Below are 20,262 nucleotides of genomic sequence, written 5' to 3'. Positions count from 1 at the left end.
AAACGGTTTAAAGGGGAAAATAAGTATGCAGTGAACATGATCCAGAAGTGTTTTTATTTACAGGCTCCTCAGTCTTTCCGACCCTATACCAATCTTATGCCTGATCTCACAATATAGGGCAGCTGGAATAAAGTAGTCTTTAAAGATAAGAAACAGCTGTTATGCTTGTTTGACCTGAGGAAGAATTTGAAAGACAAAAGCAAAAGGACATGAGAAAGAAAATAGTCCTCATAAATGCACTATTTGCAGAATTGTTTCAGCCTATTTCTAGCCAACTCTGGTAATAGTATCTGACATGCACCTTGCTTGCATCAAACGTACTTCCACTGAAAGCCAGAAGTAGAAGGGAACCTAGCAAAGGCAATGATGATTCACAAGCCCTATATGAATATCTACAAAACCAACCTATTTTAAAGGAAAATTATTGCTTGGAAAAAATCAACACCACATATTACAAAATGTCAGAATATCCAGTTTGACCCCTTATGTTAAAATAGCCAGCCAAAGAATTCCTACAGAAACAGAAACCAAAGCATCCTTATCCATTTTATTCTATCTTCTGATCTACTTCTCAATCCAACTTTACACTAGTACCAACATTTTCAAAACTCTTTAAATACTTGACTTCTAACTCCTTGATTTTGTCTTGTTAGGGCTTAGTCCTACAACACTTAAATACATTTCTAACATTAATCATAGCAGAACTTTGGCTCAGACAATGTTTAAGCAGCTTTATACACCAGCACTGATGTTCCTATTCCAGAGGTCTTAAGTAGTAGCCTCTTCTGCAATCCCTCTCCACAGTTCCATCCCTCTCCTTTTTCACTCATTTCCTGCTGATTCTGTAGAACACCTGATTTTCTTCATGAAGCTTTAGATTATTAGTAGTACTTGACAAAAATCTCCTCTCCTTTCCTTCTCTTGTAACTATTGCTCCTTCAAATGCATCAGAAATATTTGTTTGCATTTTTAAAACAATTTTTTCCACTTTTCTAAACCTTTACTTCTAGCATGGTGCTACTTGCACGGTTTCTTCTGTAAAACTAAAAATGTTATCACACTGAAAATATTCACAGTTACTGTTAAGCAAGAATCTTTCCGAAACAGAGATACAGATCTGTGGCAAAGAGTATACAGTAGAAATTCATCAGGATGCACATGGAGTCTTTAAACAATTACAGCTGCTAGAATGGACACAGGTAGGAAAAGTATGATCATATAAGAGCGAGAAACCTAAAATATATGGTGTCTGTAGCAACATCAGCAAACCTTGGCATTTTCATCACTTTTCACATCCCATGCTTCCTTCTCAAAAAAATGGAAATAACATTGAAAATCATAGGAGTAAATTGATCTTCTGTGTGAGAAAGAATGCATATTCAACAGAGAAGTACAGAGGAAACAACTCAAAGCTTTTCTTCTTTATGTTTCACAGAACAAATAATAACCAAAGGCAATTATACAGATTCAAGTTACTTAATGCCACATAATGCTCTTTCTTTAACAAAGATTACTGCATTACAAATTTTATTGCATAGAAATAATGTAACTAATGCTAGCAGGGGGAAAGTATACAATTCTGTACAGGAAACACAAATGCAAAGGATTTGTTTGAAGAGCTAAGATTTAAGTTATAGTGCCATACATTAAAATAATCACAGGGAAAGAAACAAAGAATCAAACAAATGGAGAACTGCACCACAGTCGAGCAACTGAACAGTTTACTAACATCATTAACCACTTACATGACCAAAGATCTAAAAAGAACATTTTTCAAAGGAGACGGATGATTTCAGAACTTTGTTACAAGCACTTTTTACCTAGTCAAGTCCAGCAAATGTTAATTAGCATCCTGCCTTTGAGAACATTTTGTATTTTAATTAAATTAAATTCACAGCTTTCTCATTAACTACATATATTTAAAAATTTTTGCTCTAAGGACATTAATATCCTTATTTAACTAGGTGCTATCATGCACAGTAGTTGTTTAGCCCAGTTTCTTTTTAAGTCAGACCACTATTTTCATGGGTCACTATGCACAACTGCAATTCCTCCTTGCAACAACTGGAAACTAAGATGATTGTTCCCACATGTCTGTGCCAGCCAAGGGTCCACAAGGATTTTTATTTACTAAAGCCTTAAGGCTACACAACTTAACTGCCATGACTTACCACGGTAGAGCTGTGAAGTACCAAATCTACTTCAGGAGGACAGCTTTCGCCACACATGTATTATCCTTCATTTGTCTAAATGAAACAGTACATTTATGTCTGGGTTTCTATTTTGTCCAATTTATAAAATGAAAAAGCAGCTTTCACTTTAACAGAAAACAAAAATGGAAGCCACAAAACTGGAATTCCATTAAGTTTACCACACCAGCTGGTTGAAGATATACCAAATAATGAGAGAATCAAATTATTCAGGAGAAAATGCAGCTGCTGCTTCTTTTGCAGGAGATAATTTGTAAATACTTTTTACCTGTAACAATGACAAATCTTTAAAAAATTCTCACAGCCTGCATTACTTGATGATTTTAAGTATTGAAAGTACTAGAGAAATGTAAAGTATTATGTAATTATATTATGTTATCACTTGTGACAAGAAGTGTATAACTTCTATTTGCCTTAGCTGATCTTATCTAGTGATTTCCCTAAACATTAGCAGGTCACCTGTGAAACCATTGATCTTTCAGAAGCTTAGATTCTTACTTTCATTTTCTCCTGTCATACTAACACCTAGAGATTTCTTTCCTTCTAAAAGTTAAATGGGGGGGGGGGTGTGAACAAGCCACCCACACCACCACAAAGCTATAAGGAAAATACTATTCAGAATCCTACCAAGAAAAGAATCAGAGAGCCATTTGAGGTCTAGTGTCAGTATGAGCATCTCCAAAGATTTCTGGATGACCACAGCTGCAGAAGCTTTTTTTATTTCAAATGGGCCATATCTCCTACTTTATTAAATTCTGCTCCTGCTGCGAGCACGATTTTTTCCTCTGCAGAGATAGAGGGCAGGAGAATGTATCTTTGCACTTACCACAGTCTTGAGTGTTGGGGTTAAGAGCAACTGTGAGCTAAGAACTCTGTTATCTATGTTAGGAAGCACAGATCTCTTCAGTGAACAAGGATGCTCCCACAGTGAATCACTAATTAAAAAAAGACAGTTTGCATCTCTGTGCTTAGTCTCAGCACAAAGGCTGAACTGTCCCACATTATATCCCTGCATTGCATTCCTAAAACCAATATTAAAAAGAAGAAAGAATTAAAACCAACAACAAAACACAACCTTTACACTGGTACTATGTAAGAATTAAAAAAGCCTACCTTGTCCCTACCTTTGTATAGAAAACTTTTACCTAGCTGTATGTACCCTACACAAGGATCAGCCTCACCAGTGATTTGCTACCTTCTTTCATTTTTACCCCAAGAGAGCAGACACAAAACACCAGCCACCATTGCCCTTTCCCTCTTTCACTTTTAGAAACACATAGCCACCTGTCTTTGGCCTTAGGCTATTCATGGCTTATTCACCAAACCATGGCCTTCAGTCTCCCTTCAGTCAGAGGACTTAATTCATGTCTTCCTTTAAGTGACTCTAGCCCGTTCTCCCCAGCTGTCTCTTAAGCATAAAACCCCAAAATATGTAAAACTACTTCACTAACTTCTCCTCACGCTTCATCATTATAGCAATATGTGCAAAACATCATTAACAGTTTCAGACTGGGGGATTATGTCTACAAGTTATTACACTAATTACAACATCTACAGAATCTATGTGTTCCCCTTGGGTTTAGAACAATCTGGTGAAATTTCAATACTGTTTTGAGGTGCGTTTTCCTTTGCATTTCTTTGTATACAGTGCCAATACACTAGGACCATAACTTGGCCCCTTGAGTCCTGGTCACAATATAAACTGTAGTTAAAGTATACAAAGAGTCATTTCTGAAGCAATCCTATCGAAGCTCCTCTCAAAACATCTCCAGTTAGAGCAAAGGTTTTAAATTGGTAGATAACAGTACTAATATTTTTCTAATCATTTCCATCCACTAGAATCAAGCCTAATTGAAGCTTAATTTATCTTATCACAGTAAATTTTGCTTGGTTATAAAAACCCATTAAAACTGTCTAATTGAATATTGTTCTAAATGGCAACAAGGTAATTTTCTGTAAATCTAAGAAAGGGGGAGGGGGGGAAACAGTTATTTATCACTTTAATTAAATAAAATAGACAAAAATGAGAAGTGTTTTGACAGCAAGATAAATCTAACATTATTAAAACTATTTGTCCCAAACAACTTGCATAAAGTCTTTACACATCAAGTATACAGCCCTTATCTTTGTACTTTCATCTTTCCCATTTTCTTTTTATCTGTGTTTTCTTGTATCTGGACACTACTTTCTACAGGCCCCGCAAATGGAACTTTCCACTCTTTCAGTCGCCTTTCCCTCAGGCAATTCCATTTCAATTTTTTATGAAATAAAAATATTGGTGTCCCCAAAAGGAAGACAGAACATTTAAAGCTGCTATCAAGAATGGATTCAGTTGTGTGTGTGTGTGTGTAAATAAATTAATCAACATTTAATCTTTCTCTGGATAAATGAATGCTAGTACATAACTCACAAAGCAGAAAAACCACACCTTTGGGACAGTATTACCTATCATATATTTGAGAGAGCTTCCTTTGTAGTACCATAGAGTTGCTGAGCTTGGAATGGGTCTCAGGAGGTCACTGGTTCAACCTCCTGCTCAAAGCACAAACACTGAAATCAGACCATGCCATTTGATGTGCCTTTGAACAGTCAAGTCTTGAAATCCTACAGCAGATAGACAAAAAACACTTTGCTTCACAGTTTACTTCTGTTTAAATATGGCATTTTGCTAATCTAAGTGTGCTTTCAGTTTAACTCTTCAAATTTACTGCCTTGCCACTATGCTCCACTCTCCTGTTCTAAACTGTCACAGGGGGCCACAAAACATGAAAACTGTATAAAAAGTAAAATGGCTGGCAAATTCCACCTGAGATAAACCTCTGTTTGAAATATGGAACACACTTTCAAGAAAGCTGTGAACAGCTGTGGAGTGACAGAGAGAGTAAATGGTACACAAGCCTCCAGAATAGTGCTTTTTACAGTGGGTGATCTTTCTTTTGCATGCACAGCAGATCTACCAGAACAATACATTGGCAGTACAGCAAAGAGACCACACTGAAATATCTGGCTTAGCCTGGTTTGAAACAAGAAAAATCACAAAACAATAGAAAAATTCAATTTCAAAGTAAAACTCCAACTTAGAAAAATAAAAATGTGAGAGTGAAATAAACGTACTTATACATTATTACTGTAAAATTAAAAGCAGATTTACAGTTCAAGCAATATCAAATATCAACATTGTAATAGAAAGAAAAATAAAGTGTTTGTAGTTTTGTTCCAAGTATTTTGTGCTGTCTGCTTTTATTTGCTCTTTATGCAAACTAAAAACTGCCAAGAAGTCAATCATTTTACAGCCCTTCTCTGTAAACAGATCTGTTTAAAGAAAAAAGAGACCGCAATAAATACCTAATATAATCACCTTTCCTCTTCATTTTTATTAGGTTTTCTATATTAATACATGTATGCTGAACACATCAGCATTCAGTTACAGCACAGACCACCTATTTTTCTAATCCATTTTCTCCATTGACAGGACTATGCTCACAATTTACAAAATTTCTTTGTAGACATTTACTTATTTCACAGTTCATTAACCCTCAAACAGCACACCTGCCAGTTTGCGAGAATGTTATCTAAAGCAATGATACACTAACTAATAAAGTGCTAAGTATGCTTGTGTCAGAATTGCTTATGAAATGAATGTTTTTCTCCACTGAGCTACCCAGCTGAAATGAATTTATTTGCATCAATTTATTTAAGCTTTTTTCCTGATTATAAGAGCAGTAGTTAAGCATCAGTCACTGCAAATATGCGCAAATACAGTCTCAAACTGTACCATCTACCACTCAAAAGTATACAAATGGTAGCGTCTCATCTTTTTAAAACATCAAAAAGGATCATTCATACTGTTTAACCTCTTTCCCTCTGCAGTAAGAGTACAAGGCTTCATTTAAAAATTAACATCTATAGCTTTTTCACAACAGCAAGGAAAATCTCAGCCAGTCTAATATTCTTCCTTTTAATAATTTTCTATGGAGCACAGCAACATTTTCAGTGTTCTGTAGCTGGAGTAGCCTGACCTTGGCTCATTTTTATCTGACCTCAGGGTTTTCACATCATTAATAAAGAGATAATCAGAACAAAAGACTACATACATTAGGGTAAGAAAAGTTGCATAGTTTGGCACTATTATCATATATACCCTTAAAAATGGAACAAAATGAAACAGACGTAGCAGAGTTGGTGAACCTTCTAAGGACTGGTTCCAAACATTTTTCCTACTGGCAATAAACTATTTTCAGACCTCCCAACTCTGGCCACCATGATAGTTATTGCTTTACAGGATTATATCTTTTTGTTTCAGTTGTCAATAAAACTTCAAATGATAGCTGGTTAAGTCAAATAAACCTATTAAAAAAAAAACCCACAAAATACTGACATCACTGAGAAGAGAAACACGGTGCAAAAAGCACATTTTGTTTAGATCTAGACTTAACATATTTACTGTTGGTTTTAAATTTTCTCACATCATGTGACAAAGGGCCATAGTACCTGAAATCTGATCCAATTACCATTGTTAAAAGGAAATAAACTATACTCATCAAAAAAATCCAGATGTCCTCTTATTTCTGATGATCTGCTATAACATATGTAAAACAACTATCTGAATAAACAGATATCCTAATCATGCCTCTCAAGAGTAGTAAACATTCTGCAGAAATTAAGAATCATTATAACTCTGCTTACACTTCATTTCTAACTTTTGAAACCAGCTATGTAAGAATGAGCTCAAACTTAAACTATACTTCTAGTGTAGTTACATTTTCTGAGCTAATTTTGCTAAGACATCATAAAAATTCCAGACTTGAAATGATATTTAAAAAAACTATTCTACTGAATAACAAACACTAATAAAAATCACCAACAAAGAAAGTGAAACTAATGAACTTCCAGGGATACTTAAACTACAAGAAAATATAATTAATACCAACAGATTACATCTAAGCCTCATGCCCTATTAGACCTGGATTGCAAGAACCATGGAGGGAAGTGGAGGATTATCAAGTAGAATCAGGGGACTCAAGTAGAACCAGTATTGTACCCCAGGGGACAATACTGCATCCAGTCTTGTTCAACATCTTCATTAATGATCTGGATGATGGAGCAGTGTGTGTAGCCTCAGCAAGTTTGCTGATGGTACAAAACTGGAAGGAGCAGCTGATACACCAGAGGGTGATGCTGCTGTTCAGAGGGACCTCGACAGGCTGGAGAAATGGGCTGACAGGAACCTCATGCAGTTCAGGGAAAGGAAATGTAAAGTCCTGCACCTGGAGAGGAACAACTCCATGCACCTGTATATGCTGAGGTCCACCCAGCCGGAAAGCAGCTTTGCAAAAAAGGACCATGTGGTCCTGGTGGACACCATGTTGAAAACCACCAATGTGCCCTTGCAGCAAAAAGGCGTATCCTGGGTTGCATTAGGAGGGTTGCCAGCAGGTTGACGGAGGTATTCCTTCACCTCTATTTATCTATCAGTGGTCAGGCCACACCTGGGGTATTGTGTCCAGTTCTGGGGTCCTCTGTACAAGAGAGATATGGACATACTGGAGAGAGTCTGGTGAACTGGCCAAAAAGTAATTAAAGGATTAATTAAGGGCTTATTAAAGAATTGGAGCATCTCATATGAAAAAAGCCTGAGAGATGGGACTGTTTAGCTTAGAAAAGAGAAGGGGGCATCTTATCACTGTATATAAATATCCGAAAGCGAGGCTGTAAAGAAGATGGAGCCAGGCTTTTCAGTGGTGCCCAGTGACAGGACAAGAGGCAATGAGCACAAACTGAAACACAGGAGGTTCCCTCTGAACATCAGGAAACCTTACTGTGAGGATAACTGAGCACTGGCCCGTGTTGCTCAGAGAGGTTGTGGAGTCTCCATCCTTGGAGATATTCAACATCCATCTGGACATGGTCCTGGACAACCAGCTGTAGGTGGCCCTGCTTGAGCAGGGGGATTGGACCAGACGACCTCCAGAGCTCCCTTCCAACCTCAACCATTATGTGATCCTATGAATCACATCCTGTTTCATCATATGCAGCTGCTGTCTCCAAAACCTGAAGATAACCTGCAGAGTACCATTATTAAGCTAAACAATAATAAAAGGCTTGTTATGAAGTAACTGAGATCCTGTTGAGGATTTTTTTTTATTACAGGATTTACTAAGCTGATTTAATTACAAGGTGATTACAAAGCAATCCTATTTAGGCAGGAAGTTGACACTGCAACTACAAATACCTTATTCAGCTCAGGATTAGAACTGGCCTTTGATGGTTACTTTCACCTCCAGAAAGAAGCCCTTCAAGGCAGGTTATAAGCATGTTTTAGGACACCATTAAATTCTACAGTGACAATTAACAAAAACTATCTGTTCTATAAATAGACATTGTGGACATGCAGGAAGAAAGAAGTGTGGCTTAATGCAGGCCAAAACATTATTAACTTTACTCATCTGGGAATGACCAACAATAGTTTGTACAGTACAAAATTCCTTCCATAATGATTTCCACCTGCTGGAGGGCTGCCATTTGCCCTGCATCTCTCTGCAGCTGCTTTCCCATCTGCTGCTGGAAGCCATTGCTCTCCCTTTAGGTAAGACCTGAGACCTGGAGATAGAAGATACAGTTGCTCTAAGCAAACAAAATCTTTTCCCAATTCCCAGTTGTGGAGAACAAAACCTGCTATGTCTAGAATCATTGCTGGATTGCTACCACAGCACAGTCTAGGCCTTAGCTTAGTCAGCTCAAAACTCAAGTCTCAGAGAGAGCCCAGCTGGCAAAGCAGTATTTTTATTCCTCATCCACGTACACTGGCAGGCCACACGTTTGATCACCGTGTAAATGACACTTGCTCATTTTCAGGTCTGTGGCAAGAAGGATCCTGGTTCTAACGCACAGAAAGTTCTGCTATCCTATCACGGGTGTCTCATTGCAAGGATTGTATTTTCTGCAGGAAATGTATGAGCTTCATTAGAGGAGCTTTGGGGTTTTTGTTTTGTTATTTAATTTAGCACAGCTTAATATATATACCAGAAACAAAACATCAATGGCCTCTGCTGATACTTGGAATCAGCCCACATTTAGTCTCTCATATATAACCAAATGTAACATTTTCAGCAAAGATTCATATGAGAGAAACATTCCCTCTACTCCCACAGAGTTGTCCAAACTAAAGATTAAGTGGAAATGTAAAAGGTCCTTTTGAAAGACAGGATACTTCTGACTACTGAAGACAGACGTTGTTGAGTTATATGAAGTTGATATTTGTGAAGTGATTACCAAAAAGGCTCCCCATAAAACTAAGAGTTGGTATAGAGGGAGTTCAGGAATATTTTATTCTAAGGCATCATTTTGAATTTTCCTGTCTTGCTGCATCACATTTAGTTTGTACAGGATGTAACAGGAGAATGCAGCCTGAAGGCATGAAGTCGTTAACTGAAATGTATAATGAAGCATACAATGAAACAAACAAAAAATTTACTTAATTCTTATTGCCACATATTGGCCCCCTAGTTAGTCAAAATATATGAAGGGCAAATAAGCAGGCAAAAGAAATAAGAGAAAAAAGAAGGCATTTCAATCCTGAATAAGAAAAAGTGCAAGCAGCACAAACAGCCTGCTTTCAACCATCTCGTAACTGATTAACATTAGGAACAAGATCAGCTCTAACAACCCTCAAACTTATAGCGTCCAATGAGTGGTCTATAGCTTTAGTAATTAATTTTTACAGAGGTGTCTTCTTGTGGCTTATTTTAAGGATGTGTTCTTTCTGGGTTTTGTCTAAATATTGATAAGAAACAAGGACTTTGGCCTACGGGAGTAGATGTAGCAATCTACAAATTCAGCCGCTGTCCAGCTTTTGTGTTCCTTGGAGCTCCAGCACATTTCTCCAGAACGCCCACAGTTTAACAGAGTCTCTCTGCAATAAACTGCACACCCAGTCTGGAAGTTGTAACATAATAGTTTGTGGAGAAAAGATATCCTGGCAATCATTTTTAACCAGAAAAACGCCCTAGCATACAGCAGGGTGGTAAGGAATGTGCCAAAACCCTGAGGGTCTTAAAAATATGCAACAATAGAACATCATTAGAACATGCAGGTCAGCCTTGAAGAATCTTATTTTCTAATCTGTGAAACTGCTTGGACACAGAGCTCTGTCACTTGTTTTCATGATTGTTAGAGAAAGCAAGGTAACATTCTCACATAGTTATACAGCAATTTATGACAAATCCTGTGTTTGGTTATATGAGCATATTTCTTATGGCTAGCTGAAACCTACTATAAGACTCTATTCCAGGAAACAAGACTGGAATAGGTCAGTAGTTTTAAGGAGCTCTTGATTCAAAGTCTATTCAAAAGAGGTGAAAAGTATGTTCAGACTAACCACATATCTTTTGCGAGCCTCAATATTATTTAACTCCAGAAACCGCTCTTCATTTCCAACCCCTGAATAACTAATCTTCTACATGGGAAGTTGTACAGCCTGTGACACACCTACAATAGCCTTGAGGCTTTAAAATAACAAAAAGTACAGTTCTTTCCTGATAAGTCCTGACTTGAGAAACTAATGGATGCACAGTGTGCTTTATTTCTACCTACATAACGTGAAGGATCTTTTTCAGCAGATTTGAGATGCGCTACATCTCCACCATCAAGTACAGGAAAGCAATAAAACATTCAGTGCATCTTAAATGGACAAAAAAATAAGATGTAATTAATATTGCTCAAAGTATGCATGTTATTAAAGTATTTCAAGATCAGGTACATTGCTGACATAATTTAAAGTTTAACACAGGTTATTTAAAGTCTCTGCCTCATGGGTAAATGGTGCATGTAAAAACACACCCTGTAATGCTATCTTTTCAAAAGTAAATAAAAAAGATTCTGAGGCAAGTGAAGTTATTTCCCAATTTAAATCTGCTATTAGAACAAAACTATTTCATAAACCATTTCAAACGGTGGCTGCATCAATACACATGTATAACTGGAATTGGAACTTGTTTTCTTTATGTTGCTTCTAGTGCATCTTGAGATGTACCATACCCCGGAATGAAGTCTGGTATTAACCCAATACTCAGAGGCCTTCATTTTTGTATGATCTCCCAGGAAAAAAAAAAAAAAAGAAAAAAAAATAGTTACATTAATGTGACCCTTCTGCCAAAAGCCTCCTATACATGAACAGACAATTACAGCAAACTAAAATTACTTCCCATAAGAGGTGGGCATAATTCACCAACTTTCCCCAATTCCCTTTACAAAGATATCTTAAAAAGAGAAAAGAAACTCGAAAAACTGTTGTCTGATAAAATCATTACCTATACCCTACTCAAAGCAGAAAATGGAAATCACCTAGATTCCTACGGAGAATATAAAATAGTGTGCACTGTTTCAGAGCTTCACCTATTCATGAGGTAATGTAATTACTGAAGGCAATAATGCATACGAAATAAACCCCACAGTTTCTGAAGATTTAGTCACAAACAAATTCAGGCTCAATTGATTTATCAAGTCCATGCAGAGACAGCCTTAAGTGTCTAGCACCAATGTATACCATAAGAACATTTATGAGTTGTTTTGTTTCATTTTTAAGTCTCATATCTGCAATGACTCACATAGCTTACAGTGTTATTTCATTCAGAAACAAACCAAAGCTTGTCATTAGAATGCTTTGGATTATACAGAAGTAAAGGGTTAATTAAAATAAATAATCAAAACCAGGAACTGATGTCCTCCACTGAACAGAAATTATACGGAACACATACCTAAACAGATTTATATTTTTTTCATTGAAAGCTGGAAGAATCTCATGATTTGTATGAAATATCACAGTCACTTATATCACAAATAACATGATATTAGGCCAAACAAAAGGGATTCATTCTCTGCTATTATAAAGCATTCCTTCTATCAAGCTACCTCTCTGATAATTTTAACATTAATTTTTCATTTGGTTTCCCTAAGAGACTAACAATAAGCAGACACAATAAAACCGATTGTCACCTGCACACTAACAGGCAATTACAGCTCATTTTAACTTAAATTGCTTCATGTAAAAGCTTCAAGCTCAACTGCCTTATGCAGAAACTGGGAAGAAGAGGAATTGAATACCTGTCAGAAACCAACTGGTTCTCCACCAGGACTGCACAATCCCAGCAGCCCTTCATCAATAGCACTGTAGATTCAGTTCTTTTTACCACTGCCCAACTGCCAGCCATAAGACTGTAATGCCTTGAATACATACCAGTCTGATAAAGAATTAGGAAATCAAATTAGCGGAGAGCCAATGGAATTCATCACCATCCTCATCAGAATGAGAGGTAATACAAACCTTGCAAAACAGATTTGCACAGCTAAAGATTTAAAATATGTAATCTTTACTACTCAAAAGCTAGATTGAGATCTGCCAACATTGCTGGAGTTTTTGCCCTTGTTCTATTGTGATTATTTTGTATTATATACATATGCTGGCTAGCCCATTAAACACAAGCTGGTAATTCCAAGATTTCATCTGTATCTTCTTAATGTACAGAGGATAAGACACACAGCACAGAGGGATAATCAGAATCTTAGGAGTATTTATTTCCTGCTTCCATAAGACTGATAAGTTTAAGCTGTTTTTTCTCCTAGAGCTTTGTTTGCCAGAAATTTGAAACATTCTGTAAGATTCCCGTATACCTTAAATAATATACTTCTCTGAATAGAAACTATTTGCACTGCATGACTGAATTTCACAGGTATTTCTGTGTCTTGAAAGGGGTACACACATTAAAATAAAATGAATAACTTATAATAGGAATCAATCTAATCAGTATTGTGTGCTCCAAGTCTATGAAGTTTTTTAAAACCCCAGGAAATGAACTTATGGACAACATTTTTAACACTGGATTTACACATTCCATGAAATGTGACAACCATCTCAACCGTATATTCCATTACCCATATTTTTATGATCTGACTTTGTAGATACATACATAACTAATGCACTGGCCTGTTTTAAAGACTGAAATTATTCATATTTTAAAATAAAATTGATTGCACTCAAAACAATAATCACAGATTAATATCATGCATCCTTCAACAGATCCCTTCAACATACATCAGTAGCTTCACTATTGAGAATAGAAATACACAGTAGAAAAGAAGCATCAAGCCAGAGCAACCAAAAGGAAAACTCAGTCAACTAACAGATGACGAAACAAGGAATGAAATCACAACAATCAAGTCATTAAGGCCCAGCTCAATGCATTGAAGCCAATGAGAATTAGGCACAAACATTTTCTTAAAATGCAATCACAGGTGCTTCTAAAAAAATTCTAGAATGAGAGCTGGTGTACTACCAAAAAATATATACCAAATATATTGGCATTTAAAGGGTTTTAAATTATTTCACTATTCTTTAACAAATTGCCTTTTACACAGACTCGCAACAAACACATCATCACATTGACACATGCTATTAACTAAATATTTCTATTGCATTTTATGATTAGAACATACAATACCTCTGTCTGAAGTATGGCAGCTCTCTGTTCTTTGGCAGTAAGTGACTCTTTAAGCACTTCAATGTGTTGCTTGCAATCTGAATTCTGATTGCTAAGGGTTTCAAGCTTAGTTTGTAAGGCAAGAAGTTCTGATTCTTTCTTTGAGAGTTCTTGTTTCAGTTGGTCAATCTGTAATGGGGGAAAAAAAGGTTAGATCATTAATTTCATTTCCAATTCAAAGTTGCACTTGAAATCCAAAAAGTGTGAATGACCATGATATGACAACTCAGACACCTGTAAATTCTGGAAGAGAATGAAGATTCAGACTTTTTACACGCACAACTTCAGTTGAGTTTCTTGTAATTTAATGTACCCTGTCTTAAGAATGATTGCCCTGCTGTTGCAGAAGTTAAAAGGAAACTCTTAAAGATTATACATGATGATTTGGCCTATAAATTCACCATGGACCTCACTTAAGTTCAAAGGAATTTATCCTGTGTGAGGCAAGTCTGGCAGGACAGCAAAAATGCATAGGAAAAAAAGTGTTCATAAAAGTATAAACTCAATCCAATAGCCTATTCCTTCCAACAGCATGATTCTTGTGATTTATCATTGGCCAGAGCAAATCAAGGTTTTTTAGGAGACTGATAAGGAAAAGCAGGCATCTTAGTAAGGAGAGAAAAACAGAGAAGTGGAATTTTAACCTTGTAAATGTGTTGCTGCCCGCCTTCTTGTAAATGTATTGCTGCCCACCATCCCCACCTCCTTTTTTCCTCCCTGGCAGTTCGTATGGAATTCTCAGGTACTAGGAAAGCCAAGCCAAAGAGATTAACTTAAGAGAAGTCTGGGGAAAATGTTATAAAAAATTCCACAGAGTGAAAGGTCTGCGAGATTGTAAAAGCGTATCCTAGGGGAAACACTAGAAACCCAGTCACTAAGACAGAGCTTCTGAATTTAAGTGAATTTAAGGTTCGTCAGTAAATGTCATGGAATTGTGATTATTCTTCCCTTTCCACAATGATAAATGGGAGGGGTAGCCACAGAATGCAAAAGTGTGGTGGATTTAGAATATATGAAGCTGAACAAAGCACTGGACAATACACAGAATGATGCTAAAGGATGGTGAATTAGGTGACATAACTATTCTTCTTAACGTCCTGTGAAATAACAGTGGTCACCAGATGAGTTCAGATACATCATCTCATGAGGATTATTTGAAATAAAATGCCTCAGTGCATCTGCATAACTCAGAGAAACCACACTTCCTTTACATTTGGAAATTTTTTTGATGACTGTAAGGCCTAGATTTTTTCTGTAAAATTCAAGTTTCAATCCTGCAACAACCGGAGAAGTACTAGAAGAGCTCTTTCCATTCTCTCCCATCAGCTGCATCCCAACAGACATTTGGGATACAAAAAATCTAGAAGGGCTAGATGGAAGGTGATACAAAAATCCCCAGGAAAAAAAGAATATGTATCCAGAGGCTGACCCTACTCAACCAAATCCTAAAGATGCACATACTAAAATATTTCACAGATTCAATATTATATGGCACAGTCACTGAAAACATTTACTGCTGATCAAAATATTTCTATTTTGTTTTACATTGCAAGTATATTCTTAAAAATTAAATTTAAAAGATGTTTCTTCCAACTATAGTCCATATGCACATCTTAACATATTTATTCCTAATTTCTCTTTATAAATATCAGTATGTTTGTCTACCTCGTTAAGGTACTTGACTAGCCACCCCTGAGCTACTGTATAAAATCAAGAATCTATATGGGCACTAAAAGCAATCACCTTCACAGTCTGAAAATACCAAAATAAGAAAAGGAGCATACAAAAAAAACAGATTTCAAGAAAATGTAAGAGTGCAGTTAAACTGCTAGAGAAAATTTTCTCTTGAAAGCAAACCACCTTCCTCCACCCCTTGCCAGAATATGTAAGCAAGTATGGCAACCAAGACAAAAATGTATACAAAATGAACAATGGGAAAATCTGTCTACAAGATACAAAACGTAGATCTGCAGCCAATCTGAATTACATCACATGCTTTATGAGACCCATGTGAACATCACAGATGCTTAATCTCCTGTAGAAATTCTTCCCGCTTTTTTCCATGACACAACCCACACCCTGAGAAATAATCAACAAAAAAGCTTCATTTTCATGGGAGGTATGTTCTTTGTGTTTTTGAAACAGAATCTGTTTAGTATGAAGTTCTGGCTACAAGACCTAAAAATTGCCAGGAGTTTAAAAATGTGTTAGAGCTCTCAAAAAAAAAAAAAAAAGTGTCAAATAATTACGCTTTTGGCTGGTGTTTTATTAAAATAAAGTATAATGGTGAAAATGTACTAAAACTTCAATTTAAAAAAAATAAGTATCAAAAATACCAAAGGCATAACGAGAAACCACATAACTTTTTAAAAGAAATTTTTAGACCTCGGTATATTTGCTTTTTCAAAATTCTGCATTATCTATTAGTGTGTAAAAAAAATTAAACAGAGCATGAAACAAATTTCTGCCTCTAGCAGATGTGCAAACATTTTCACTTTGCTATATCTTAAGTGGTATGAAATACCAACAGTTATGATTCAAGGAGATCTCCCGATCTCAGTACAAAAACAATGAAGGCAAAAAACACTTTTGTACTTTATAAAGACTACAATGAAGATAACCTACATGTCTGGGTATAAGTGCTGTTGCATCTAAAGAACTCCAAGTTTGTCCTCTGATCCTGACCTTCCCACATATTTCATATGTGTAATTTACCTGTCACTGCTTTTTCAACATTGCCCAATATCTTGCTTCACACCTCCTTTCCTGAAACCCTAGTTTCTTTGTCTTCCTTCTCAATTTCTGATGCTGCACCTTCCATAATTTCAGTTCCTTAGATACTAGCATTTCCAGAAAACCATTATCCTTTTTCTTACATTATTTTTATACACCAGAATCTCACACGACATTACACAGAGTAACTGGGAAAACAAGGAAAACAAAATAAAACAAAGTCAGAGCTTTTCCCCTGGATATTGCATATTTAAATTAATGGGCTAAATCTTTAAGTAAATAATTCCATTACATGAAACTATGCTGATTTATGCATCATAAGGATCTGGTCTTATGTGACAAATGACAAATGCTTTTTAAAGTGAAGGATTTAAGTAAAGGAAGAACAGTAGCAATGCAAATTAAGTGGCTGTATACAGTAGACTCTACAAGCCTATCTGTAGATTCTACAGGTTATTATTGGTCAAGGTCTATTTTTTAAGTGTTTATCATATTTCCAGACCTATCCACAAAAACATGCTGTAGTTCTTTTCCTGTATATTTCTTCTACAGGATGACCTAGGACTTGCATGCTTCTTTCATACTTCAAAGTTCTTATATACCGACATTAATTACAGAGCGCCTTGTTACAGCCTAATCAATTCTTAAAACTCATCTTTACAGTAATTTGCTGAAGTTGTACTAAACTATCACTAGATTTTCATACTCATTCCTGTCGATAGCATGAGAGTTCTAATACTCAGAGAACTACTTGAGTTCCAGAGTGCAAACTCACACCTGTTTCTTTAAATATCTGGCTGCTAGCCAAAGGATGAACCCTAGTAAGAGAAGGAAGTCTTGCAAAGCAGAAATTATTTTTAAAAATGCATACCATCCTATATGTTTTCTTCATATCTTTAATGAAGATATTTGAAGTTTCATATCCCTTAGTCATGAAAACTTTAAGACTCGTTTCGACAATTTCTATATGAGTGATGGCAATTTTTGTCCCTTCAAAAACAGAGCAAGGAGATTCCTCATCAAGTGGGCAAGAAAAAAAAATCTAAGCAAGTTTTCTTACTCATTTCTACAACTTCTATTTAACTGCAAGTCAAAATTAAAGCCTATATATTTGGAAGGAGTGAATATTACTAAGAATTTGTTAAGACAAGGAACACTTCCCAACATTCTCTGCCACACATGTACAATAAATAATATTCAGCACTGGCCTCCATTTAGTACCTTCACATTTATTTCAATCAAGAACAGATTTAAAACAAGTTATATTTCAAGAATAAATGTGAAGTATTAAGAGCTATATAGCACCTAAGATGTTAACTGTGAGAAGAGTTTTGTTCTGCTCTTTGCCATCAATCAAGACTTCTGTTTATCAGAATTTATCAACAATCTCAGGTTCAACAGATCAGGTATAATAATATCTGTTTGCTGACAGCTACATAAATACTTTTCCACCTTGAAAATTCTCAGATGAATGATAAAAATAATATCTTCTGCTGCAAATCTCAATTTTAAGTGGAAGAAAAGAACTGGTGAAAGAAAACAGACAAAGTTTCATCAGAATGTGGCATTTGTCAAAGATCAGAAGATTGTGGCAAAACAAGGTACATTTAATAGTCTTCTCATTTGTCTGCTTTCTGTGCCACAGAAAGATACTGAAGCTTTTCCTCTCAAAAACATCAGAAGTTTGTTAACAAAATACTAGGCTTTGTAAATTATTTTTATATCAACAGATTTGCTGAAATGCATTAAGAGTTTTGCTGTAAATTAGTAAAACTGAATTGCTTTGAAATTAATGATGTTTAAATAGCCAGAATAATTTTCCTGATCATAATGCTACTTAGGAACTTTAGTCACCTTTCAGTAGCTTAAGAGCTACTTTTTTCAACAGAATAGATATATTCTTTGATTTTTTTAAATTTTTTTTTTACTAAATCTGAATTAATTCCACATGGACAATAACACTTCCATTTCTTCTGTAGCACAAACCCCCAGGAGAAGATAAAAATATTCCCCAGTGTCCCAAGACACCAGCATTTCCTGTGATGTAGTTTACAAGATACTACAGTTTCCAAACTGGGAGACAGTAACAGCTCTTCTGATGGAAAATCTTCAGGATCCAATACTACACAGTGGTGAATTTTCTTACTCCTATACTCACTGTGGAATTCAGACAAAGTAAAAGCATCTTGTCAAGAAGACAATGAAGGTCTAATTTACACAAGAAAACAGAAAATCAGAGAACTCTGATTCTCCAGAAGGTGCTGACACCGTTTCATTCTCTGACCATAGACAAGCTGCATACTTTCTCTGAATCTTAGCTTGCCCAACTCTGAAGAGAGTGGTAATGGTATTTATCTACCCAATATTGCAAACTTTGCACTTAAACAACAACATTGCTAAGTATTTTTATCATCGACACACAATGGTAGGCAGAGAACTATGCTTCAAGCCAATTAACTCCTACTTTTTTTGTTCTCGTGGCCTCTGGAGAGGTAATAGTACCGGCTCCTCCTCAAGCAGTTTTTTTCAGAGCTGCAAGTACACATTTCAGAAAAAGTGAATCAATCCATCTCAGTTCCTTAGAACTTCACATACACAAGTTCCACAAAATACACAAAAAACCCTAAACATTAAACAGAATAAGAACAAACAACTAACTAGGATGGAAAGACTTTTAAAATAAAGTAAGATTTCATAATAATCATGACTACTAAAGTTGTTTGCCTAGATTTTATTCTGGCATTATGATCAAATTTTTAACACCACTGCAAGAGATGAGATGGCTGCCTTTCCTCCAGGTTTTCCACTTCAGGCTGCTGTGACTTGTTTCGCCCCATCTTAGTTTAGCTTGTAAATAATATTAAAAAAAAAAAGCTATTTCCAAAACCTGAATTTATTTATATGAGAAAGGGAGCATCAGCTTCAGTCTCCATAATTTCAAACTTTTTTTTTCTTTTTATCGAGTACTTTAATTCAGCATTTTATCACTTCATAAACAAAACACATTTAAGGTAGAGAGCTGGGAATAAACCAGCACAAATTGTAATGTTATATATATTTATTACAATTTTTAAGGCAATTATAAAAATATCAGAAAAGTAATATTAGAACTCACAAGAAAGACTATTTGGAGTGCTCATCTTTAACTAGACAGTAGCTGAGCACATCAAAACAAAAGGAGGTAAAAAGGCCATCTGGGACAACAATTTAGACGCTTTACATCTGATGTATTTTAAAACAATGAACAAGCAATACTGTTTTGTGAGCTTGATACCAGGAAATGTGTTACATCACTACACATTTACTATCTGCTTGTGGTCAACTCATAATTCTCTATGTACAATAATTTGAAATGAAAGGTACTCTGCAGGAACAAAGTCATCAAATTGCAAGTCTTTAAAATACTAGAAGATTACAATTTGGCATCATCTATGGAACAACAGTCCTTACTGTAAAACTACCATCAAAACCAGAAAAAAAACCGAACAATTAAAGTTGTGCCAAAATGGTGCAAGTCAAAATTATGAACTAATTCAGAAAGCCAACATTAAAACACCATACACAAGAAAGGGAAAAGGGAACATGGTATAGACTCAGGGTTGTAGTAGTGTCTGCAAAAGTGTTGAAATAGCCTCTTCCTTAGCTCTTCCTAAGTCAAAACATGAACACATTTTTATTTATCCAAAATGCTTCACTCCTCCATAGCTACCGAGTATTGCATAGTAGAGATTTACCAAAAGATGACATGCTGAGAGCTGCTTGTGTTGAAAAGGGTCAAGTTAAAA

The 20,262-nt window shown here is 35.8% G+C and overlaps 1 protein-coding gene across 1 annotated transcript in view; it reads right to left on the bottom strand.

Moving 5' to 3' along the window:
- The window catches only part of ERC2 (ELKS/RAB6-interacting/CAST family member 2), a 393,279-nt gene that overhangs the window by 235,080 nt on the left and 137,937 nt on the right, over positions 1–20,262 (bottom strand). The window contains exon 6 of the mRNA XM_010573681.1: positions 13,706–13,873. Coding sequence (XP_010571983.1) covers positions 13,706–13,873 — 168 coding nt within the window. The remainder of the gene's footprint in view (positions 1–13,705; positions 13,874–20,262) is intronic.

Source organism: Haliaeetus leucocephalus, unplaced genomic scaffold (assembly GCF_000737465.1).
Source record: "Haliaeetus leucocephalus isolate CR32 unplaced genomic scaffold, Haliaeetus_leucocephalus-4.0 Scaffold2, whole genome shotgun sequence".
Classification (NCBI taxonomy): domain Eukaryota; kingdom Metazoa; phylum Chordata; class Aves; order Accipitriformes; family Accipitridae; genus Haliaeetus; species Haliaeetus leucocephalus.
The sequence above is the reverse complement of the archived record's forward strand: the minus strand, read 5'-3'. Positions and strand labels throughout refer to the sequence as shown.